The sequence below is a fragment of the Protopterus annectens genome, chromosome 5.part1, assembly GCF_019279795.1.
Source record: "Protopterus annectens isolate FY-2018-M chromosome 5.part1, PAN1.0, whole genome shotgun sequence".
Classification (NCBI taxonomy): Eukaryota; Metazoa; Chordata; order Ceratodontiformes; family Protopteridae; genus Protopterus; species Protopterus annectens.
In genome coordinates this window covers 560,529,864-560,550,664 of record NC_056736.1, presented here as the reverse complement: position 1 = coordinate 560,550,664, position 20,801 = coordinate 560,529,864, and the positions used below count along the sequence as shown (strand labels likewise).

Sequence of the window (20,801 nt, the reverse complement as noted above, 5' to 3'; positions counted from 1 at the left end):
TTGCTTCCTCAGTGTCTGTTGTGTCAAGCAGCCAACAATAGGCTCGAAGGGAAAGGTTAGGCAGTGTTTGAGAAGTGTAGAGCTGACTGGCATCCAGTTAAAGGATATACATGTTTAAGCTATGAATACTGGAAACTGGAAGACAAATTGAAGGATGGAAAATATGTAGTTACAGTGAATGCCACACACAACGTACAGGTTTGTTCAGAATGGATCATCTTGAGTATGAGTCCATTTACATTACACCGCTGATATGTTAAGTAGTGCACTTAACTCTTTATTGTTTGTTGCTACAATGTTCATTTGAATATATTTTGATGCTGGATCATTTAATTAAATATTTGTGTTTTTGATTGTAGTGTGCATGCTCAATATTCCCTGAAAGAGAGGAAAATGTCTTACTCTACAGAGCCCTAAATAAAGGTCTAAAGTGGATTTTGTGCTATGCTAAGAACTGGTCTTTAGGTATGCAGGCTCTGAAGGAGGGCTCGAGTCAGAGCACAATGGAAGAAGAAAATGAAGAGGACAAGGCAAAAAGAAAGCAACTAACACCAGTGGAAATGTAAATTGGTTTGAATTTTTCACACTCAGCTGTCTTTTCCTTCATTTTATAATCTTTGTGTATAAATAATATAATAATGATAATTGACATCATTTATACTTGGCCATATGCCTGCATGCATAAAATAGTTCTTCAGCAGTTAGAGCTTATCTGTAGTTGTTTGCCTTTGGTGGGATGTCCTGCTCTCCATTTCCCCGGCCTACCTCCTGTGCTCGTCACTTTTACATTTGAGGGAAACTTACCTCTTTGAACCACACCTCCCCTAAGGGAGCATCATAGATAAATGCACACATGTTCATCCCTCATTGCCACTTTGTCAGTTATTCTAGCCACTTATCGAACCCATGTCGACTGGGCTAGAGTCAGGGCATTATCCCTGTACGCCACTGGAGTGGCCAGAACTTATGTATATATTGTATGTTACACTCTGCTTGTTCACTGGAATGTACATATAACATTTTTCTATGCAACTAATCTAAACTTCTCTGTTGCTGCTTAAATTTCTGTTGTTTTGGTTTGTGAAATGTTTTGTATTTCACCCAAGATGAGCCTGAAATTGGTCAATATTGATTACTACATTGCCCCATTAAAAATAAATAAATAAACAAATTATGTGCCTGTCGTGGTATACAGCCTGAGGCAACCTCAGTACAGTGTGGTTTGAGCAACAAGATTATCTTGTTTGGCAGAAAGCTGACCTATGAAGACCCCCTTGTCTACTGTAATTGTCTTTCCTCCTTAGTAGAATGACCGGAACACAATTATGGTGGCTAGTCACATGATCAGAAGGTATGGTGGAGATCTGAGTAAAGAAAGAAATCTCACTGCAAACAATGTAAAAACATGAGTATTCTTTCTTCATCACGTAACTCATCCTTATCTATGTGTGACGTTTTCCTTGCAAGTTTTAGTTCACCCCCCCCCCCCTCCTAGATATCAGCAGAGTACTTTTGGCTTCTCCATACCGAAAACTGAATGCTTCGTAGAGAAGCAGATCATGCCTGTGTATGCATGCACGTAATAATTAATTAATTACATTATTCTTTACTATTGATTTCTGATGAGATACACATACACATACTTAGCAACTTTTATATATTATACTTATGAATTTATCCGGATCCCACAGAGAAACACTACCAAATATTTAATATTTTCATTTCACAACATTTTTATACTTGCTTGAAGCACTCCTAAAACAGCCCTAATGTCCTTAAGTAGGCTAACCTCACCACTTGAGAACTGCAGATTTAGCAGGTTTTAAGCTTCTGTGATTACCATAGCATATTCCATTCATGTAAATTAACAATGTAATAAATACACCCATATATGTTTAATGCACCCTGCAGTTTCTTGCAAAAATATCACCAAATCATCTGAAGATTCTTAGGAGAGTTGTAGACACCTCCACCAAGAAATGTTGCAGCAGGCAAACAGAAATTAGTTCTGAGGAGTCAGAATTTTTTCATCGTAATTATTGCCTCTCTGAGAATTGTATTGCTATGAAACTGGTTAAATTGTGATCAGCGTTAAAATGTGTATTTTAAAATTCATTCCTAATATCTGACTGTATTCACAGTTCTTAGAACCTTGTCTGTTACAGATCAATTAATATTTTGATTAACTGCACACCTTTAATGTAGTGAATTTCTCGATCAGATTTAATTAAGCAGCCTTCTGCTAGGTTATGCAGGATATATGTGAAGTCTTTCTTTGTTTTTAATCAGGGAACAAGAAGAGGAGAACATAGGTGAAGAAGAAGACCAAGAAGAAAAGTCAGAAGGGCTTGACATCATTTATGAAGTAGGAGCATACAAAACTAAAGACCTTTTTCTAATATAATAATTACATGTATAAAATACTTATTGACACTGACAGTTTCTGAACTTGAGTAGTCCCCACGGCTTTGTGGATTTATAGTAACTTGATCTGAGTTACACTGCATGAGGAATAATTGAAAGAACAAAGCCAGTAAAACTAAATGACAGAACAAGTGTTTTTGCAGGAGTTTTACTGTATGAGAACTGCTGATTTGGCAGGTTGTGAGTTTATGTGATCACCATGGCATATTCTATACATCTAAACTTGTGACTTGATAAATGACTTTACACATTCTTGATAGCAATCCCTTGCACTCCCTACTACTGCACCCACACATTCCAGCATCTTTATATATACTTACTGCAGTATTGTGTAACCTTGGGGAAAAGGAGACAGTTTCCTGCCCCCAAAGATCTTCATTAAATGTCCAAAAAAACAGTAGTCAGCTAATGAAAATGGACTCCATTCCTGAGGGAAATTATGATGAAAGTTTGTGAAATTAGTATTGTTTCAGTCTTTGATGTTAGCCAGAAGTGCTCTTCGCAGCACCCACAATGTGCCCAGAATTTACTCTTCTGCAGTTCATGTGGAGTTATCTAAATATGACTGTAAAAATGTTTTTTTTAGACCTATTGCTCCTAGTACTTTTGGAACTGTCAGGCTATCCTTCTTTCACATTGTGCTGGTTTCTGCCTGCAAATCCTGGTATTTTATGACTTTGTGTCTCTGCATATAAGACATTATTATAATTTGGCTGTAGCAATTTCAATGATCAATGCTACTTTTGTCCTTTTTTACATGGACTACCGTATCTGGTTTTCTGACATCTATTTTTTGAACTGTTGGTAATGGATGATCCCATGTGATATAAACTCCATCATTCTCTATAATGCTTTGTAGCTCATGTTTACAGTGCTTCTAAGCTATGTCAGTATTGTAATATTTGCACAATCCCAAATGCAACAGTCTTGCCATATTATTATGCCTTTCAGTGTACAGGCCCTCTGCCATTAGTGCATCACACCCAGCAACAAAATGTGTGACTGTTTCGTTTTGTTTCACAGAACCTGCATTTGTCTGTTTCTCCCACATAATCATAGACTTTGTAAACCAGCATATACATAGTCCACTACCCTGGGCTGCCAGTATCAGCCATTCATATTTGGGTTTAAATTCATCTCTCCTTAACCATTCCTGTATCAGATCCTGATTGGTATGACGTTCCAGGAATTTTCTGTACTTGCAACTATAATTATGCCTTTTCCACATTTCTTTCCTTCTCAACTGATCCTTTTCCTTGTATTCTTTCTTTTGTTTTTTGGCACATTCATTTGCTGCCTGATTTTTGTCTACTTCTGGTTTGGTTTCCATTCCTGCTTGACACCAGTATCCTTAAGCTAAATTAAGCACAGAAGTCATATTAATTAAGAGTTGTTCTCTGCACATTTCAAAACTTTCACTATGCTTGGATCTGATGAGGTTAGCAGATTTGTATGCAGTCCTACAATTCCACATCTGTACATGTAATCAATTTATAGGAGGCCCATACCTCTTTCAGAACAAGGAATATGTAATCTTGGTATACACTGATTTTTATATATCATTTGATAAGCATGAAGCATTTTCCTTCTTTTCCTGTCCAGCTGATCCAGTACATTTTGGGGCCAGTCAGTCACCCCAGAATTGTAAGTTAGAATAGGAAAATCAAATTGGTTTATAGCTTGGACTTTGTTCTTAGATGTCGGAGCTGTTTTCAGTATTAATTTTAGTTTTCTAAAATATTCTTTACTGATCTTGGTTCATGTGTTCATGTTTTATTGTCGATCCTTCATCAATTCTCAAATATTTATAGACTCTCCCTTGCTCAAATTCCTTTATATCACATTCCTGTCCTGGACTGATATTTTATATGTGCTGCATCTTTCTTGCTTTAAATGTTACTTTAGCACATTTATCAAGACCAGATGACGTTCTTAACATCATCTGAGAAAGTTTTGACCACTTCCAGTTGTGCTTTCAGCTCCTCCCCTGATGAACTATACAGTTTTAAATCATCTACAAAAAGAAGATGAGAAGTCTTCACACTTTGTTGTTTTCTGGGAACCAAATTATAACAGTGATCCAGTATGTTAAGTAGACAGTTTAATGGGTTACGGGCAAGACAAAAGAGCAACTGTGAAAAGAGTCACCCTGGAATATTCCCCTTTGAATTTTTAGCCCTGGGATAATAATCTGTCTTCTTTCATGGCTTAGCTGCAAAGTGGTTTGCCACTGTTTCATGTTCAGTGTAATATAATTGATCAATGTAGGGTATATCTTGTACATATAAAAGCACTCCTTTATCCATGAATGTGGGATGCTGTCACAGACTTTTTTGTAATCCCCTTTTACACTTCTCTATTATGACTGTATTTAACAAAAAATGATTGTTTGTTCTATACAACTTTCTTTTGTTACCCTTTGTTCTATTGCCATGATTGAGTTTTCTTCTAAACGACTATAAACTCTGTTGGCATCAGTTCCAGTGTATATAGTCTGTATATTATTGGAAGGCAAGTTATTGGTCTATAGTTTTTAGGATAGCCTGCAGGTTCACTCTTAAGGAGGAGTATCATTTTTACTGTTGGTAACTAGGTTGGTGTCTGCATATATGTAGTTCTTACTCAGGGCTAAATCTGTGTGTAAAGATGTTAATACTTTTAGTCAGAAGTTGGGTACTGCATCTTGGCCTGGGGATTTCCAGTTAGGACCTTTTCTTAATTTTATTTCATTATCTATGGCCATTCCTTCATTACATTTCATATCTTGTACAGTTTGAACTTTTTTCTTTTCTTTTACTTCTTCTATCAATTCAGCAGCTTTATCATGTTCCACAGGGTCTTCATAGATATTTCTTCAAAATATGTCTATTTCTTCTTTTGTTGATGGTGTTTCTTTTCCTTTTGCTTTGTTTCTCAGTTCCCTATAAAACTTTTTTGGGTCATCAATGAATTGTTTATTGTGTACCTTTCCTTTATATTTATCTGCATGTCTTCTAAGTTTTTCTGCATGCGCTGATATTTTTAGTTTATTATTTGTAATAGTGTCCAATAGATTCTGGTCTGTTCTAATACTTCACATTGCTTTTATCGCGTCTATCTTTCTAAGTATTTTTCTTGATCTCTTCCCTCTTCTATACTCTTCTAATAGTGACAGTTCTTGTCTTAATTGCGCTATAGTTTTTTCTATTCAATATTTCCATGATGGCATTTTATTTCTTCCCTTCCTTTCCCTTATTGCCCTGTGTTTTTGTGGTAATAATTTATCTGCGCATTAATATATTCTGTTTACTTCTGTTATGTCACATGAATTTCTGTTAAATATCTTTATTACTGTGTTCATTCGTTTTATTAGACTTCTAACAATGTGGGTCTTATTGACTTCCTGTAATGTATTTCTTTCATCAGTCTTAATATGTCTGTCCATCTCTATTAAGTCAAGCAACTCTTCCCTTAGGTCATTTTCTATCAATCTGAGTGTACATTCTGTGTTCTCCATTTGTTGTGGACATTCTGCAAAAAGTTCCAGAACATTTTCCTGTGACATATTCTCTTCAGCTGCATCCTATGTCATCTGTTGCTCTTTTATATGGGAACTCACTGACCTATCACTCCACAACATTGACTGCGTCAGAGTTGCCACTGTTTCCTGTTCCTTCTCTTGCTGTGCAACTCCAAATGAACTTTTGTACTGGTTTCCTGCTGAAGGCTTCATAATATCTTTATGTGGCAGCTGATCAGATGCTTCCCGTTACACCTGCTTCTCCTTGATTTGGGGACGTGACATTACCAGAGTTGGATTTTCTATACTAAATCCTTCACTTCACAGGTAATCCATAACTTCAGTTTCTGTTTCTTTAACTTTTCCATTACTAATCCTCTTTTCTACTTTCCCCTTTGTTTTCTTATCTTTATTGTAACATTTTCCATATCCAGATGCCTTTGCCTGTATTTCTATTCAAATATCTTGGGTGATGATTTTTTGTATTGATTAGATTTGCTTTCTCCATTGCATAAATATCACTCCATATTAAATCTTTTTTTCTTTCCCATGTCCATATTTCTTCTTCCGGTGTCTCCCGCTCCATCTGTTTCTTCTTACCTTGGGGATACATTGCTCTATCATGCTGTGACATAACCTGTGTTTGACTTTCCACATTAAATCAATTAGCTGCTTTTTGTTAAACATGTACTTTATTAATCTTCTGTTCTGCATTCCCCCTTTGTGATCTTTTTTGTAGTGTGAAATTTTCCATATCTGGTTGCCTTTGCCTGTATTTATCTTCAAATATCTTTGGAGCTACTTTTTTGTATTAATTAGTTTAGCTGTCTCCTTTCTATAAATTTTACAGCATATCGGGTCTTACTTTCTTTCCCATGTCTGTTTCTTTTTTATACCTTTCAAAAATCTCTAGGTTTTGTTGTTTATGTTTTTGCCCTTCCTCATTCACGTCTTTTCCCAAATGGCCAAAGTTTCTTGGTCTGTGTAATGTTTTTCATGAATCTGTTGTATTAATGTGCACACATCTGCATTTGAAGATTTTGACAAATTTTCTCATGCAAATATTTTTTTCCTCTAATTTCTGTCTTAGTTTTTTTTTTTTTTTTTTTGAATATCTTCTATCTGGAAAATCTAGGCTTCTTGTATAATAGTAACAATAAATAATTTCTTTCTTGTCCTCAATAGTCCACTTTATCGTCTTTATGACTCTTTTTTTTGGTCTATCAATTTTTGTGTTTTTTTTGTGCACTACTACTTCCTTCTATAACAGAGTGGCCATCCTCCCCCTGAGCCTGGCCTAGCCCCATTGTAGGAATGGTTCCATGTCATGAGGATTCTACACCCTCTTTTTTTTTCATTTCTGGCAGCAGTGCACCTACTGATTGAGCACTTTTTTATCCTTGGACTTGAGCACAAAGCTGGTTTTTTTTTTCACTTTTTTAACTACTTCTCTCCATGATATATGCTATATAAAATGCGGTGTATATGTCAGTATCGTCTTGGTGAGATTTTGTAAAAACAAGGTGCACCTCATAAAGATACTCACCAGGACTTGAAGATGAATTTTCAATTTCAGCAATACTCCTCTACCTTGCTTGCTGAATTTGTCATTTCTTCATCTGGACCCCTCTTCAATAATACAGAAGTTAAGGAAGCAAATTTATACCCATTTTTTCATATACAGTAGCATAATGTTACCAAGTAAAATTGTGATTTTATTTCTTTTAACTGGGCTTCTACCTGTGTATCTTCTACTCAATAGTTGCCTGGTCAGCACTAATTTTGGCGTGTCTAACATCTGCTTTTAGATTGTTTCTTTTGCAGAATGCATACTGCACCTTCAGTGATCTTAATTCTGGACAATTAATTATCTTAATAATTGTTTTTTGCAAATTTCATAATCATAGATAAACTTGTGCATCTCATTATGAGGAGCATTCCTCATTTTCACTCTTAAAGAGCCCATGATCCTCACAGTTCCATAATGAAGGGATTTGTCCTACATTCAGTGTTAAGAATTGATGTGATGTTGTCCTATATCACCTGCATTCTTAATAGGTTGAGTTTGGATCCGATCCTCGGATCCATCTCGGCCTTTATCTCCAAGTTCGAGGCTCTCTGCTAGCTCTTGGCTAAAACCCTATCCCAGCATGCACTAGAACACTCTTCAGATCTCGTTTGCTGCTAATCAAGATCGGTTGTTCGTCTTTTAGCTGTGGCTAAGTATTGTCTTTCTTTAACTGTTTTTGGCTATTTCAAAGTTACAAAATTTTCCCTCTGGCATTTATCTTTAATAGTGTGAATAAGTGGCTAGTTATTTTTCCGGTATTCTGTTGTGTTTTACAATTGTCCGTCATCTTTCGTTAGGCCGTTGTTGTTCCCTCTCCCAGCTTTTATTGTGTTCTAAACTGTTAAATCGCCTTTTTCCTTCTAATTTCTTGTTAGTGTTTCTACCATAGTTTTGTTACAGTCCATTTAAGTTAGAGGACTATAACTCAGCCTGTTTAACTTAGAGGGCTTTTCTCTTATTATTTCTGTTTGTTGTGGTCAACGCCCATTTAAGTTAGAGAGCTTTATCACTTCCCCTTCCCTTGTGTGTTTCCCTTTTTTTTCTGTAGCTTCACCCATTTAAATTAGATGGAGTAGCTTAGCTTATATATCTATCTTTAAAAAAAAAAAAAAAAAAAGAGTTTCTATTCTGTTTTTCTATTGTGTAGTTATTCTTCAAAATGTCTGGCAAGGAATTGAAACTGATGGTTTTCAAAAAATGTGACAAATGTGGAAAGAAAATGCCCCTGAGTGATAAACACACACTTTGTGTTTATTGCCTTGGGACCATCCATCTCCAGGAGTCGTGCTGTATTTGTCACGCTTTCAACCATAGAGCGCTTCTGGAGAAAAAAACAAATGAATCCTGAAAGGACTTTAAAACCCCCCCCCCCCCATCTCAGAGGCACTGGAAGAAGGTCCGGGTTCATCCAAATCTGATAAGTCTCCCTCTTCTAATTCTGACAAGTGATAAATCTGGGAAGAGGTCTTCCTCTTCCACTTTTTTGGACTCGACACAAAAGATTAAAAAATTATCCTCCTCAGATCTGAAGGTTATTGGATCCAACAAAACTTCATTAACTCCGACACCTTCTGGTTTGGTGCTGATTGAGTTTGAATTAAGGAACCGGTATCCGACCTTGGAACATATCTCCCCTACTCTTAGATCTCCAATTTTACAAAAGTCAAAGTCCTCCACCTCCTCAGCTCGGTCTTCTAGGAGTCTGTCAAATGACGATGTGGATTGGGTGGTGCAGAAGCTCTTAAGGACACTGGCGCTGGCCAAATTACTGTTGGATCCAACCCTGAGGGCTTCGGATCCTACAACATCATCCTGTTCTGCTCCGATTCCTCTTCCGATCCAACCCCTGGCTTTGGAATCGGAAGATCCAGAGCTGGTCTTAGTGGAATCATCGGACCCGAGACCTACCAAATGTTTGATGGATCCGACCATGGCTCGGACATCTTCGGCTGCATCAGAGCTGCGTGAGTCGGATCCGACATTTGTCAGATCCCACTTTGCTTCTCGGGGCCTTGGCTCAGCTGTTTGGCTTCTACCTCAACCTCGGGTCCATTGTCTTTGGTTCTGAGGGGGTCCCTAGGCTTCTTCGGATCAGGGATGGGGGACTTTCGAGGTAATGAGGAGGGTGCTGTCTTCACAGACAAGTCCACAATCATCTCTGGATATTCCTCCCTCTAAAGCATCGTTGTCTGCCTCTATACCCCTGCATCCATGGGGATGCAGAGATCCTAGGCCTCAGGATACCCCATAGAGCAAGGCCCACTCTTCCGAAACTTCCCCAGAGTACCCTTCTGAGGAGATCCCTCAGAAGAGACTGTGCAAGAGGAAGCATTTAGACTCCCCAGAGGAGTCCATCACTTCTGATATGGACCTCGATGAAGCTGAAGGGTCCCCACGGTTGCCTCCTGATGATGTCTCCTTTGGAGGCATCCTGTAATTGCTAAAGCAGAGAGGTGGCTGGATGTCCACCTGCCCTTCCGCTGAGGAGTCCGTACACCTGAAGGCTTTTGGATCTCACCTTTCCACCTCGTGGGTGTCTCTGCTTTTCGATGAACTCATGGACCTAGTTTCTTGAAAGGCACGGGAGTTCCCAAACTTAGTGGAACCTGTTCCTAGGAGGACAAACAGATTTATTACATCCCCCTCGGATAAGGTTTTTCTAACCAAGGAAGTCCCAATAGATGCTATGGTTGTGGCGGCAGCCACCAAGAAGGAACTCTCAGAGACATCTTCTTCTGTCCGGCCTACAAACAAGGAGTCTCAGACTATGGACAGATACTGAAAGTGCATTTTTTATTCAGCGACTTTTTCTCTCAGATCGCTGAACTACCTCACTCATTTTACAAGACTACAGAGGTGTCTCCTGAAAGAGCTAGGAGATACTGTACAAGGTTCAGTAGCTGAAGGGGTTGTGGATAAACTATCCTGTCAGCTCCCTACCTTAAATTCAGTTGTCAACACCTCCATGAGACTCATCTCATATGCAGCAGATGGGACAAGTAGAGCAGCGGGTTCTGGAATTTCCCTAAGGAGTCCTTTTTGGATGCACTTATGTGACTTTGCAGAGCCCTTTAAGTCTTCCTTTGTAAATGCCCCATTTGACGGCTCGTTCTTATTCAGGCCTAAGGTAAAGGACACACTCACCAGATGTGAACAAAAGGGAAAGACTCTGTCTGCTATAGGAGTCCGTTTTTCCATGCCTACTAGACCTTATCCCAAAGGTCAGAGAGGTAGTGGTAAAATGTGGTTCTGGAAATCTCAGAGATCTTTTCAGGAAACCCGTGGTGAAACTTCTCCCAGAGGCAGTGGGGGAAGTAATAATGGAAGATGCTGACCTCACGGCAGAGGCAGTCCTCAGAATCAGGGCGACAGAGAATGTTTCTTTGGTAGGCCCTTTCAGCGCTCCTGAATGGAGGCCCAACTGTTTAGCTCTGGAGGCAGTCGGGGTCACCTATATTTGTACCCAAAAGCCGGGCAACAACTGACAAAAGACAAATGGGTGCAAAGCATCATATCCAGAGGTTACACCATCCAGTTTTCCCTTCCCATTCCGAAGTTAAAAAAAGTTCCAGACGTCCCCACCCAGTCAAAAGGAATGAGCAACTCTAGAAATTCAAAAGTTGTTACACAAAAGAGGCATCCAGAAACTCCCCGCAGACCAAATAGGGTCCGGAACTTACTCAAGATTCTTTTTAGTTCCAAAGAAAACAGGGGACTGGAGACCTATTCTGGATCTCAGCATTCTAAACAAATCAGTAAAAAAGACCAAGTTCGTGGTGGTAACACTGCAGTCGATACTCCCATTCCTGGGAAAAGATGATTGGATATGCTCTATAGATCTCCAGGATGTGTGCTACCACATAAAAATGGACAGGAGATCCAGGAGACACCTGCGCTTTTGGCTGGGAGTCAGTCACTACCAATTTCGAGCTCTTCCCTTTGGCCTCACTACAGCCCCCAGAGTATTTACTAAATGTATGGCAGTAGTAGCGGCTCACTTGAGACGTCTAGGATTCCGAGTGTTTCCATATTTAGACAACTGCCTCCTAATCACCACGACCAGGCATCTTCTGATAAAAACAAGGGACACAACTCTGCTCCCACCTAGGGATTACATTAAACTACGAAAAATCTGCCTTAGTGCCCTCTCAGCATGTGGTATTCATAGGGGCAGAATTAGACTCAACACAAATGATAGCAAGACTTCCACCAAAAAGGATCCAAGCACTAAGACATCAGCTGACTTACCTCTTGAAAAGGAAGAAAGCCAAAGCAAAGATGGTTCTAAAAGCTCTGGGAACCATGGCAGCAGCGATAGTCTTGATCCCACTAGCATGTCTGCACATGGGAATTCTTCAGTGGCTGCTATCCACTCAGTGGTCAATGCAAGAACTGGCAGTGTCTCACAAAATAATCATAACAGAAACCTGCAAGAATGATCTTCATTGGTGGCTTTATTCCACTCAACTGACTGTAGGTTGACCGTTTGTACTTCTCCAGCCAGTGGCCACAGTGACCATGGACGCCTCTCAGATAGGGTTGGGAGATATTATTTGATAAAGACAGTCCAAGGCACCTAGCAGGATCACGAGGCTCACTTGCACATCAATTTCCTAGAGATGAGAGCAGTGCTTTTAGCGTTGCAAGCATCCCAGGACTCTTTTCCTCTTGAACTGTTGCAATCCAGACAGGCAACATGTCAGTTGTATGGTACATAAACAAATGAGGAGGAACCAGATCTTACCCCCTTTGTCGGGAGGCCCTGAGAGGATGGCAGTGGGGACCTCCTTCCAACGTTTTTAGGTAGAAATGCACATCCTGGGGAAATCCAACGTAATAGCGGACAGACTTAGCAGAGTGATTCTGATGCCTCACGAGTGGTCCCTAAATCAAGAAGTAATGGAAAAGATTTTCCGAAATTGGGGCCAGCCTTGCTGTGATCTCTTTGCGACATCCATGAATGCCAAATGCAGCAGCTAATTTGCCCTTACCCCCCCCCCCCTCCAAGGGAGTCACCAAGGGATGCACTTGTTCACGATTGGCCCCGGGCCTCCTCTATGCTTCCCCCCCTTCTCACTAATTCCCAAAGTCCATCAGAAAGCCATTTGTCTGGGAAGGGATGCGATACTCATCACTCCATACTGGCCTCGTCAAATCTGGTTTTCCTTCTTATGGCCTCATCTTCGAGAGGAGCCATGGATTCTGAACCCAACTCCAGACCTTCTGACTCATGCATCAGGAGCACTCCAGCCATCCCTTCAGACCCTCAAACTGACAGCTTGGCTGCTCCAATTCCAACAATAGCCAGGTTTCTAAACCTCTCCTCTCAAGTTAGATACATTCTAATCTCTTCTCATAAGGCTTCAACAAGGAAAATATATGAAAGCAAATGGAAAAGATTCTCCTTATTGGCTACTTACAATAATATTGACCCCTTTTTTCCTCCAATCAGTTTCATTCTGGATTTCCTAACAAAACTGCTTAATGACGGAGCTGTTGCTGCTACAATTAGGGTTCAGCTAATAGCGATCTCCGATTTTCATTTTGGAGACTCAGGCTCCAGCATAATGTCTCATAAACTATCCAAAGCCTTTCTTAAGGGTACCTTATTGTTAAACCACCTATCAGAGATCCTCCAACACCATGGGACTTAAATTTCATCCTTTCCCACATAGATTTTCTCTCCCTTCGAACCAGCATCATCTTGCAAATTGAAATTCTTGACTTGGAAAACCATTTTCTTGATAGCAAACACCTCTGCTAGAAGGGTGTCAGAGTTGCAGGCTTTGTCCATAAAGCCCCCCATACTTGCTTTTCCATAAGGACAGGGTGTCCTTATGAACAAACCCCTCCTTTTTGCCAAAGTTAACTTCAGAGACAAATTTGAACCAAACTATAGAATTACCAGTTTTCTTCCCAAATTATGAAAACAAGACAGAATACATGTTACATCAAATGGATGTACACAGTCAATTATGTTTTTACTTACACAGAAATGTAGAATTCCAAAAATCTGATCAGTTATTTGTTTCTTTTTCAGATTCAAAAAAAGGATCTCCTGTCTCTAAGGTTGCACTTTCTAAATGACTTACAGACTGTATGACTTTTATCTATAAGTCTCAAAATAAAAATCTTCCAGGAAGAGTTAAAGCCCATTCTACAAGAGCAATTGCAACTTCCTCAGCGTTTTTGGCTAAATTACCAATTGATATTATTTATGCAGCAGCAACATGGGCTAAACCACATACCTTTATCACTCATTACAAAGTTGATTTGGCCTCCAGGAATAGGGCCTCTTTTAGAGCCACGATTCTGAGGAATATTTTCCCCTGAGCCACCCGAGACTCTGTGTGCTAGGGACGCTGTTCCAGCCTAGTAAGAATGAAGGCAAGATAGGACAATATCACATAAAGAAGTTATGTACTCACCATAATGTTCCATGTGTGCAGTCCATCTTCGCTTTCATTCTTACATCCCACCCTCCTTCCCCCTTCCCTTTTTACTACTAGGAGATTGAGAATACACAATTGGATTTACCATTGTCCTCTATCCTTCTTCATCAGCCTCTAATTACTACAGTGGAAATAGTTATCACCTTATATTTAGGACAGACAAGATCTGGAGAGAGTTTTAGTGCATGCTGGGATAGGGTTTTAGCCATGAGTTGGTAGAGAGCCTCCAGCTTGGAGATAAAGGCCGAGATGAATCCAAGGATCCGATCTGAACACAACCTGATAAGAATGAAGGCGAAGATGGACAACACACATGGAACGTTATGGTAAGTACATAACTTCTTTTCTTTATTTGATATCCTTAGTAAATAGTAATGAATCATATTACTTCATTAAAAGAACAGATCTGATGCTATCCATGCCATTATTCATCATGGATGGGTCTTGGATCTGTCCTCGGATCTGAGCCGGCAGAGTGAGTGACAGCTCCTGAGCTTGAGCTTCTCCCCTCTCAGGAACCCTTGCTACCCATAATCCTCAGATCTTGTTTGCAGCTAATCATGAGTAGATGGGTCTTCTGAAATTCGAGCTACAGCTGTTAGATAATTAGTTTAAATCTGGGTTTTTCTCTTCCTCCTTCTATCTTTCTCTCTGGTAGTTAGTTTTTTAGGCTAGTTTTAGTTTCCCTTCCCTCCTTTAGTCGCTGGACCTGTCCCTTAGGGTTTATCCACCCTTCCCTTCTAGTTAACTTCCTTTCTTTCCTTCCCTTTTCTTGGGTTAGCGAGTGTGTGTGTGTGTGTGTGTGTGTGTGTGTGTGTGTGTGTGTGTGTGTGTGTGTGTGTATGCTGGGAGTTTGTTTTTTGTATCTAGGATGTCTGACAAACCCACAGGTTTCAGACGCTGCGATCAGAATTTGGCTTCCGCCGATATGCATGAGGAGTGCGTCTACTGTCTAGGAGAGCCCCATTTAGAGGTTGAATGTGACATTTGTGCAAGATTCAACCATAGGGCTCTTCTAGACCATAGGAGCAAGCTCTTGTTAAAAGGGCTGGCTAAAGGGGGTCCCCTGGTCTTGGGTTCCCCCTCTAAAGCCCTGTCGGAGCCCAAGAGGAAGCACACTTCCTCTCGAGATTTTCCTGCAAAAAGACTGAGGAGCTCGAATCCAAGTGTCCTGGATCTGAGCCCAGCCTCGGGGGCTTTGGATCCAAGGTCTTCTGCTGTAAGAGCCTCGGCTCCTCCGGCCAGATCCGAATCCCCTGAGCCTAGGAGACTTTCGGATCCGGTCAGATCTTTTAGTTGGGTCCTTGGCGATCTTGGATTCATCCAGGCTGTTGGATCCTATTGCACTCTCAGAGCCCATCATAATTGAGGATCTTCCACTTCCCTTAAAAAGGTAAGCATTCCAGCAGGTCCTCTTCCAGGGACCATAGGCCATCAACCCAGTCAGGCCATTCTTCGGTTTTCTCCAGGTCTACCAGGAATTTGCTCCCTTCGAACATGGATCAGATGATGAGGAGCTTCCTCAAAGCCCAAACGGATCTTAGCTTCTTACCCTCCCCTTGCCATGTGCCAAGGGGCTCTTCACCCTCTTCGGTACTCCTCTGTTTCCGTCCGACTCCTACGAGTTTGGCTCCCTAGGGTCAGAGCTTGCCTAAGGAGAGTCCATCAGTGTCAGGTAGCGTTCCCATTCCCACATCACCTGGGTCCCTGGCTGGTTCAGCTGTGTTGCCCTCAGAGCTGTTGATGCCTTGGTCATGAGAGGTTCGTGAGGGCCACCAAGTTGGGGGTTCTGGTCCAGAGTTTTCGGACTGTTCCTTTCCCTTGGGGGCTTTTGTTTTGAACAGTTCGGGACCGATATCATCCAGGGACATCAGTGCTGAATCGGGGTTTCCCCTTCCACCCCAGTTGTCCTATCCTGGCGGGGACAAAATGGAGCTTCTTCCAGCCCGTCAACCTTCCAGGCGCTAGAGAGGACCATCTCCAGTTGGTTGGCAGCCTCTGCCTTGGCTCTGGACCCACCCCTGCCTTGTTCTACTTTGGGTGGTGAGTTCTCATCAACCATCTGGGGTCAGCCCTCTTGTGAATGCCTTCAGAAGGGCATTACCTCCATTGGGGTGCCTTCCTCTTCCGAGTTCCCCCCCTGAGCCCACTGTGGAGGAGCCTCCCTGGAAAAGGACATGAAAGAGGAGGCACCTGAACTTCCCTTGTACGTCTCTCACAGAGGACATGGATTTCAAGGGAGGCGACGGATCCCCCAGACTGCCACCCAAAGAGGTGTCTTTTGGGGACATACTTGAAATCCTTAAAGAGAGGGGCAGCTGGTCTCCCCCCACCCCTTCCTCAGAGGAATCCATGTTCCTGAAGGCATTCGGAATGGACCCATCTTCCTCCTGGGTGTCTCCCCCTGCAGATGAGCTACTCCAGCTTATTTCCAGCAGGGCATGGAAAGAGCCGGACACGATAGAATCGGTCCCCAAGAGAGTGGACAAGTTCCTTAGCCCACTGAAGGGGAAAACTTTTTGGAGTAAAGGTGTCCCTGTGTATGCCATTGTGGTTGCTGCAGCCACTAAGAAAGAGCTCGCAGAGCAGTGCTCTGTGGTCCACCCCCCTAACAGGGAGTCAAGGGTGATTGACCATTTTGGGAAGCACGTGTATGCTTCAGCCACTTTCGAACTGAGGACTAATAATTACATGGCTCCAAAGGGATTTGGTGTTGGGCTTTCCTCTTCCCTTTCAGAGTTATTGCCTTTGGAGAGCCTTAAACTGGTCTATCCGAAGATTTCCACATCTCTTGATAACGCCTCAATGAGGTTGGTTTCTAATGCAGCTGAGACCGCTCCTTGAGCGGTGGGCACAGGCAATGCCATATGGCTACGCCTTTGTGGGTTTGCGGACAACTTCAAGGTGTCCTTTACCAATGCCCCATTTAACAGATTTACATTGTTTGTTCCTTCTATCAAGGAAACACTGACCTGCAGCAAGGAGGAGAGAAAGATATTATCCTCAGTTGGGATCAAGTTTTCTAATCCCCAGCGGTCCTTCTCCAAAACTCTGAGGGGTAGTAAGAAGCTGTGGTTCTGCAGGGCTTAGTCTTCCTTCCATGATGCTGCTCAGGAATCCTTTTCCTTTGGCCAGGGAAGGGGATTTGATGGCAGACGCCGCCCCAGAGGCAGAGGAGGCCTGCAGAATCAGGGCTCCTGAGAACCCTTCTCGGAGAAGCCCCCACAATGCTCCTGAAGCGCTGCCCAACTTTCCTGCCTTGGATTCAGTCGGGGGACCTATCTACTTGCACCCCCTAGCTTGGGCATCTGTTACCTCATACCAGTGAGTGCTGACATTGTGTCCAGGGGATACTTCATATCCTTCGAACACCCTCCCACAATTCAGAAGTCACTCCCAGACGTTTCACCCCCACCAAAGGGAGTTAACTCTCTCAGAGGTTTATGACCTTTTTCAAAAAAGAGCCATCCAGGAGGTCCCCGCAGGACAACGAGCATCCGGAACTTACTGTCACTTCTTTTTAGTGTCCAAAAGAAAACGGGGACCTGCGTCCCATTCTGAACCTCAGCAAGTTGAATTTATTAGTCAAGAAGTCGAAGTTCTGGCTGTGGGCCAGTCACTATCAGTTCAGAGCCCTGCCTTTTGGTCTCACCTCAGCCCCCTGGGTGTTCCCCAGATGTATGGCAGTGGTTGCAGCTCATCTCCGTTTGCAGGGGTTTCAGGTCTTCCCGTACCTGGACGATTGGCTCCCCACGGCTCCCATAAGGCATCATTTAGTGCTAGCCTCAGATTACACTCTCGGCCTATTTTGGGATCTGGGTATTACAGTTACTCTTCCCAGGTCACTTCTTATCCCGTGTCAGAGATTTTAATTCATAGGGTTTCTTCTGGACATGGTGTCAGATACTACAGCTCTTTCTCTGCACAGGGTAGATGCAATTCAGGAACAAATCCTCATCCTCCTCCTGGCTCGGGAGAGTGCCCCCCCCAACTAATCCTCCAAGTCCTCAGCTCTATAGCAGTGGCAATCCAGCCGGTCCCCTTCTGCGGGTACCACATGTTGGTTCTTCAGTGGACCGTTGTGGTGCAATGGTTGGCTCATCGTCACCCTTTGTCCATGGCCGTCCAGATATCTCGAGTCTGCTGGCGTCACTTTGCTTGGTGGTTCCGGTCCAAAGATTTTCTGTTAGGGAGACCCTTTCATCTTCCACAACCCCAGGCCACAGTGACCATGGATGCCTCCCTTTTGGAGTGGGGGGCATTTTCAGGGGAGGAAGGTCCAAAGCATGTGATCCCCATTGAAGACCAAGATACACATTAACATCCTAGAGATGAGAGAAGTCCTTCTATCGTTGCAAGCCTTCCAGGATTATTTCTGTCTTGGAATGGTGGCAGTTCAGACAGATAACATGGCTGTAGTCTGGTACAATGACAAGCAGGGGGGGACACGATCATATGCTCTGTGCAGTGAGGCCATGAGAGTGTGGGAATGGGCGATATCTTCCGGGCGATTTCTTCTTGCAACGCATATTCCCGGCGATTCCAGCTTGTTAGCGGACAAGCTCAGCCAATCTATCCTGAGTCCCCACAAGTGGTCCTTGAACCAGTCAGTGGCAAGCCAGATTGTCAACCGTTGGGTCTCCTGTGCTGTGATCTGTTTACCCGATCAATCACAAATGCAGCAAATACTTTGCCCTGATCCCCCCCACCGGGGGAATCACCCAGGGATGCTCTGATTCACAACTAGCCACTAGGACTTCTCTATGCTTATCCTCCCCTCATTCCCAAAGTCTTACAGAAAGCCTGTCACCTAAAGGCTCACCTTATTTGGCTTCGTTAGACATGGTTCTCCCTCCTTTGGTCTCATCTAAAATATCCACCCTGGATATTAGATCTAGCCCAGGATCTCATCTCCCATCCATGGGGGCTTCCTCCTCCCAACCTTCAGTCCCTGCGGCTGACAGCTTGGTACCTCCAATTCCAATGATTGTCAGTCAGATTAAGCTGCCTTATCTGGTGAAGGACATCATTTTGGCCTCCCAGAAGCTTCTACAAAAAAGGTTTATTCCAGCAAATGGAAGAGGTTCTCTCTTTGCATTCGTCAGCGTGACATAGACCCCTTTTCTGTTCCTATTCCGGACATTTTGTCGTTTCTATACTCTCTGTTTCAGCAAGGAGCAAGGGCATCAATGATTAAGCTTCAGTTGGCAGCTATTTCTATCTTCCACCTAAGTGACAGCCCTATATTTTCTTCTAGACCATACAAGGCCTTTCTTAAAAGTATTTCCTTGCTCAGGCCCCCTTTCAAAGATCTGTCCTGCTTGGGATCTTACATTGGTGCTGCAGTCACTGACACAGCCCCCCTTTGAGCCTGCTGTGACGTGTGATATTAAGTTTCTGTCTTGGAAGATGGCCTTTTTGGTGGCTTTTACTCTCCCAAGAGGGTTTCTGAGTTGCAGCCTCTTTGCATAAAGGCTCCTTTCATGGCTTTTCACAAAGATAGGGTATCTCTCAGGACCAATCCTTCTTTCATTCCTAAGGTAGCTTCAGAAACTAACCTTAATCAGTCGATTCAACTTGCCGTCTTTTTTTCTAATTTTTCGAACAAAGGGGAGTGGATGCCTGGATGTACACAGGCAGCTTTATTTCTGTTTGAAGAGGACGGACAGCTTTTGGAAGTCAGATCAGCTTTTTGTGTCCTTCTCTCAGGCCAGGAAGGGTAAGGCAATTCCCATGGTGTCTATTTCTCGATGGATTGCTTCTTGCATAGCTCACATTTACGAAAGCAATCATGTTGATCTTCCCAGGCCTATTAAACCAAATTCTACTAGGTCAGTTGCTACTTCTTCAGCATTCTGGGCAAGGACTTCCTTGAATGACATTTGTGCTGCCACCACTTGGTCAAATCCCCATACTTTTGTGTCACATTACAAACTAGATTTGGTGTCCAGGGGAAGAGCTTTGTTTGATTCTTCTGTGCTCCGGCGTGTCTTTCCTTGACACCATCCAGCGTTATGTATAGTTGGGGACTCTGACCCATCCATGATCAGTAATGACACGGATAGCATCAGATAGAGAGTTATGTACTTACCATAACTTGGAATCTGTGCTATACAGTGTCATTATTCATCACGTTTCCACCCTCTATCCCACTCCTTCTGGTAACTGGGGATTCATGGAGTAATGGTGTGGTTGGTTCTGCTATTCCTTTTTGTTGTCAGTTTTACTGCTGTTATTACTATCTAGCAAACTCAATGTGAGGATTATGAGTAGCAAGGGTTCCTGAGAGGGGAGGAACTTGAGCTCAGGAGCTGTCACTCACTCTGCTGGCTCAGATCTGAGGATGGATCCAAGACCCATTCGTGATGAATAATGACAGTGGATAGCACAGATTCCAAGTTATGGTAAGTACATAACTCTTTTTTGTAAATATGAAGTAATATATTTTAACCACCCTGTGAGGTTCCTTGTTTAAACTTTTAGTAAGTGTTCCACATTTTGCCTGTTTATTCCACATTATGAGAGGTGGTGTTCCACATTCTGGATTTGGAAGGTTGAGGGCTATAACCACAGGTATTACTCATTTCCATACTTTTAACAGTCTTCTTCCTGCTGATGCTGCCCCCTGCCATCATTGTATGCTACATGTTATGTATAAAAGGTTTTCCCACAGAAAACTAGAACTCTTTGCAGTTTAGTGTTTTTCAGTACATTGATTTGATGTTATTGTTTCTAGCCATCTCAACCTGTGGGTTATCGGATCCGACTAGGATCAGACACTGGCACCTTCACAGTTTTCTGTCCTGGAGCTCCACCTCCTCTACCCATAACTCCCTGCACTGTCTCTTCTCAGGTC

General features: G+C 42.4%; 1 protein-coding gene across 1 annotated transcript in view; it reads left to right on the top strand.

The window, feature by feature from the left end:
- LOC122803530 (ADP-ribosylation factor-like protein 13B) overlaps window positions 1–20,801 on the top strand; it is an 817,640-nt gene that overhangs the window by 602,117 nt on the left and 194,722 nt on the right. The window contains exons 6-7 of the mRNA XM_044073180.1: window positions 360–562; window positions 2,290–2,365. Coding sequence (XP_043929115.1) covers window positions 360–562; window positions 2,290–2,365 — 279 coding nt within the window. The remainder of the gene's footprint in view (window positions 1–359; window positions 563–2,289; window positions 2,366–20,801) is intronic.